The 3,494-nt window shown below is 48.5% G+C and overlaps 1 protein-coding gene across 2 annotated transcripts in view; it reads left to right on the forward strand.

Moving 5' to 3' along the window:
* Positions 1–3,494, forward strand: part of Nol9 (nucleolar protein 9) — a 20,497-nt gene that overhangs the window by 4,630 nt on the left and 12,373 nt on the right. The window contains exons 4-6 of one of the 2 annotated variants that reach the window (XM_021159636.2): positions 2,392–2,527; positions 2,645–2,732; positions 3,245–3,342. In XM_021159636.2, coding sequence (XP_021015295.1) covers positions 2,392–2,527; positions 2,645–2,732; positions 3,245–3,342 — 322 coding nt within the window. Of the gene's footprint in view, positions 1–2,391; positions 2,528–2,641; positions 2,733–3,244; positions 3,343–3,494 lie in introns of both variants that reach the window. The other variant, XM_029476665.1, reaches the window with a different exon arrangement.

Here is a 3,494-nt window from a genome sequence, read left to right on the forward strand (position 1 = left end):
CCCACACACACACCCAGTACAGACGAGGAGAGAGACAAGAGCACACACTGGAATCCTCTCATGGTCCCTGAGTACTGTGAAAAGGAACCAAGGCGCTGCTGGCGTGGGAGCCGAGAGCAGCAGGCTTAGAGTTGCTGTGGGAAGGGAGTGAAATGAAGCGGTTGGGTTGGTCAAGGATGTGCTTCTGGGACTGTTGTTTCAGTGTGTGATTATGTGGGTGTATGCGGATGTGTGTGGAGCCTCTGGAGGACAGGTGTGGATCCATCCCCCTGGAGCTGAAGTTACAGAAGGTCACAAGCCACTCGGCATGGATGCTGTGGACAGAGCTAAAAGTCCTCCTAACCTCTGGGCCACCTCTCTATACACATACAAACTTTTCATTGTTGTTGTTTTGGAGACAGTGTTACTATGTACCTTGACCATCAGGCCTCAAATTGTATTCCTCTTGCCTCCTGGAGTTCTGGGATTACAGATACAGATCCTACTAAGGTGGCTCTTGTGGTTAAATTGTTATTTACCTCTTTATTTGTGTGTGGGGTTGGATGCTCCTGTGCGGTGTGAACTTGGTGTGGAGGTGACCCTCAGGCCGTCCCCACTTAGTCCTTGTACAGTGTCTCTTGCTGAAGCTGGGCTCTTCACTTACAGCTCTTCTAGCTAACCAGCTTTTCCCAGGGTTCCCGTCTCTGCATCCTACATCTCCTTAGCTCTTCATGGGCACTGGGGATTTGAACTCTGGTCCTAATAAGTATAGTTTTAACCACTGCCCCATCTCCCTAGCCCTTTGTGTGATTATATTCTGAAGAGATTTTTGTTTATTCTTTTCATTTCTTTGTCTGTGAATGCCACATATTTTCAGAAGGCCAGAAGATGACATCAGATTCCCTGAAGCGGAGCACAGTTGATTGTTAGCTGTCTGACATGGGTGCTAGGGACCAAACTCTGGTCTTCTGCGAAATCAGTAATCACTCTTAGACACTAGGCCATCTTGTCCACTCTGGGTTACATTTTCATCCTCCCCAGAGGGAGAGAACCCTAGCGGTGGGAGGCACCCAGGGAGGTGGCAGGAAGGCCTCCATGATGGCACTGAACTGCTGATTGCATGAGATGTGTTTGTGGGAGGTTCCTTCTTCCCTTCTCTTTGACCGAGCCTCCCCGTCAGCAAGCACCTGCCCTTTGTAGTTTCTGTCTTTGTCCATCCCTCCATCCATCCGTCAAGCAGGCCTCAGTGGAATGCTGCACAATGCCCTTTACTCTTGAGCCTCATTAACGTCTGCCCTGGGTCTGTTTTGCGTTTTGTGGCCTCCACTGAGCTTTCCCTACATTTCCTTGCCTGCCTTGGCAGGGGCAGCCTGAGCAGTATGAGCCCTGGAGAGAGAGAGGCAGGGGCAAGCCTGAGCAGTGTGAACTGTGGAGAGAGATAGGCAGGGGCAACCTGAGCAGTGTGAACCGTGGAGAGAGAGGCAGGGGTAGCCTGAGCCATGGAGAGGGGCTTGCACATGAGAAGGAGCAGGATGTTGGTGGTGGGATGTGTAGTGAGGGTTGAATTTTGGGGTATTAAGAGAAATTTTGGGGCTGTAGAAATGGCTCAGAGGTTAAGACTGCTCTGTATGGAGGTGTTAGACACCATTAAAAATGTTTTAAATGGGGCTGGTGAGATGGCTCAGTGGGTAAGAGCACCCGACTGCTCTTCCCAAGGTCCAGAGTTCTAATCCCAGCAACCACATGGTGGCTCACAACCATCCGTAACGAGATCTGGCGCCCTCTTCTGGAGTGTCTGAAGACAGCTACAGTGTACTTACATGTAATAAATAAATAAATCTTTAAAAAAAAAATGTTTTAAATGAGCTGGGCATGGTGGCGCACGCCTTTAATCCCAGCACTTGGGAGGCAGAGGCAGGAGGATTTCTGAGTTCTAGGACAGCCAGGGCTACACAGAGAAACCCTGTCTCGGAAAAAAAAAAGTTTTAAATGGGGCTGGAGAGGGCTCAGTGGTTAAGAGCACTGACAGCTCTTCCAGAGGTCCGGAGTTCAAATCCAAGCAACCACATGGTGGCTCACAACCATCTGTAATGAGATCTGATGCCCTCTCTTGGTGTGTCTGATAACAGCTACAGTATACTTAGATATAATAATAAATAAATCTTTAAAAAAAGAGAGCCGGGCGTGGTGGCGCACGCCTTTAATCCGAGCACTCAGGAGGCAGAGACGGGCGGATTTCTGAGTTCCAGGCCAGCCTGGTCTACAGAGTGAGTTCCAGGACAGCCAGAGCTATAACAGAGAAACCCTGTCTCTAAAAAAGAGAGAAAGTTTGTAACTCATGACTATATGATGCTTATTAATTTAGTATGCTCATTAGAAACTTTCCTTACAGTTTCAGTTGTTGTATTTCAGACCACTCCTACTCGGGATAATTCTGAGTTTACAACTTTGAAGAAAATTGGCATCAGAAGACAGAAGAGGAAGAAAGCCATTTGCTTGAGTGAGAGTGGCCTTTGTGCCCTGGAAGAGTTAGTCAGCGTGTCCTGTGGTGAGTGTTGCCTGTTGTAGATGCCTTTGTCCCCGAAGCCTCAGTCACTGCTCAGGACTAGAATCCTGAGGACTGGCTCACACCAGGGCTCACTGTTTGTTTTACCTGCAAAAGTAGATGGCTGCCCTGTCATCCTGTTGTGTGGCGCTTGTGACATTGGAAAATCAACGTTCAGTAGAATACTGATTAACCAGTTATTAAATAGGTAAGCTCGCTTGTGTTTTCATTGGTCATCTGGGCATGAAGTGAGATTCAGGTGGAGAAACTTGGCTTTTGTTTGATCTTCTAAGGTGTGGCCTCACTCTCTAGACCAATCTGGCCTTGGTAATTCCCCTGCCTCAGCCTCCGCAGTGCTATATAGGCATAAGCCACCATGCCCAGCTTGATGATGGATAGATTGGAGTTGGGGATTTGTTTAACTCACTGCTGTCAGCTGGGCCATGGCACTCTGCAGGGCAGTCCCCTGCCTCACTCCCATGCTGACTCTGATCTGCAGCAGAGGGGCACCTGCTCTCCATCCCTGAGCCAGCCCTGTGTTTGTAGAATACCGTGTGTGTTGCGATTGGCACAGGGTCTTGCTTGCACCGTGGCCCTCACCTTGTGGAATAGGACAGCTACAAGGCCACGCGGGGTGTTGATCCTTGTGTGTCACAAATTTTCCACAGAAGAAGGCTGCCTCAGGTCTCTCTCTCTCTCTCTCTCTCTCACAATTTTCAGCATTCCTGGGGTTGACTATCTGGAATGTGATCTGGGACAGACGGAATTCACTCCTCCTGGCTGTGTCGCTTTACTTAACATCACAGAACCACTTCTGGGTACGTAATACACGCTCCTCAGTGTCTCGGCTCTCACGGTGCTCTCTATAAAAGGAAAAATGTGCAAAGTGAATCACTCTGCCTCTAGCTTCCACAACAAACTTGAGAAATACTTTATATCAGATTTTTGACTTTTTTTTTTTTTTTTTTTT

The sequence above is a fragment of the Mus caroli genome, chromosome 4, assembly GCF_900094665.2.
Source record: "Mus caroli chromosome 4, CAROLI_EIJ_v1.1, whole genome shotgun sequence".
Classification (NCBI taxonomy): domain Eukaryota; kingdom Metazoa; phylum Chordata; class Mammalia; order Rodentia; family Muridae; genus Mus; species Mus caroli.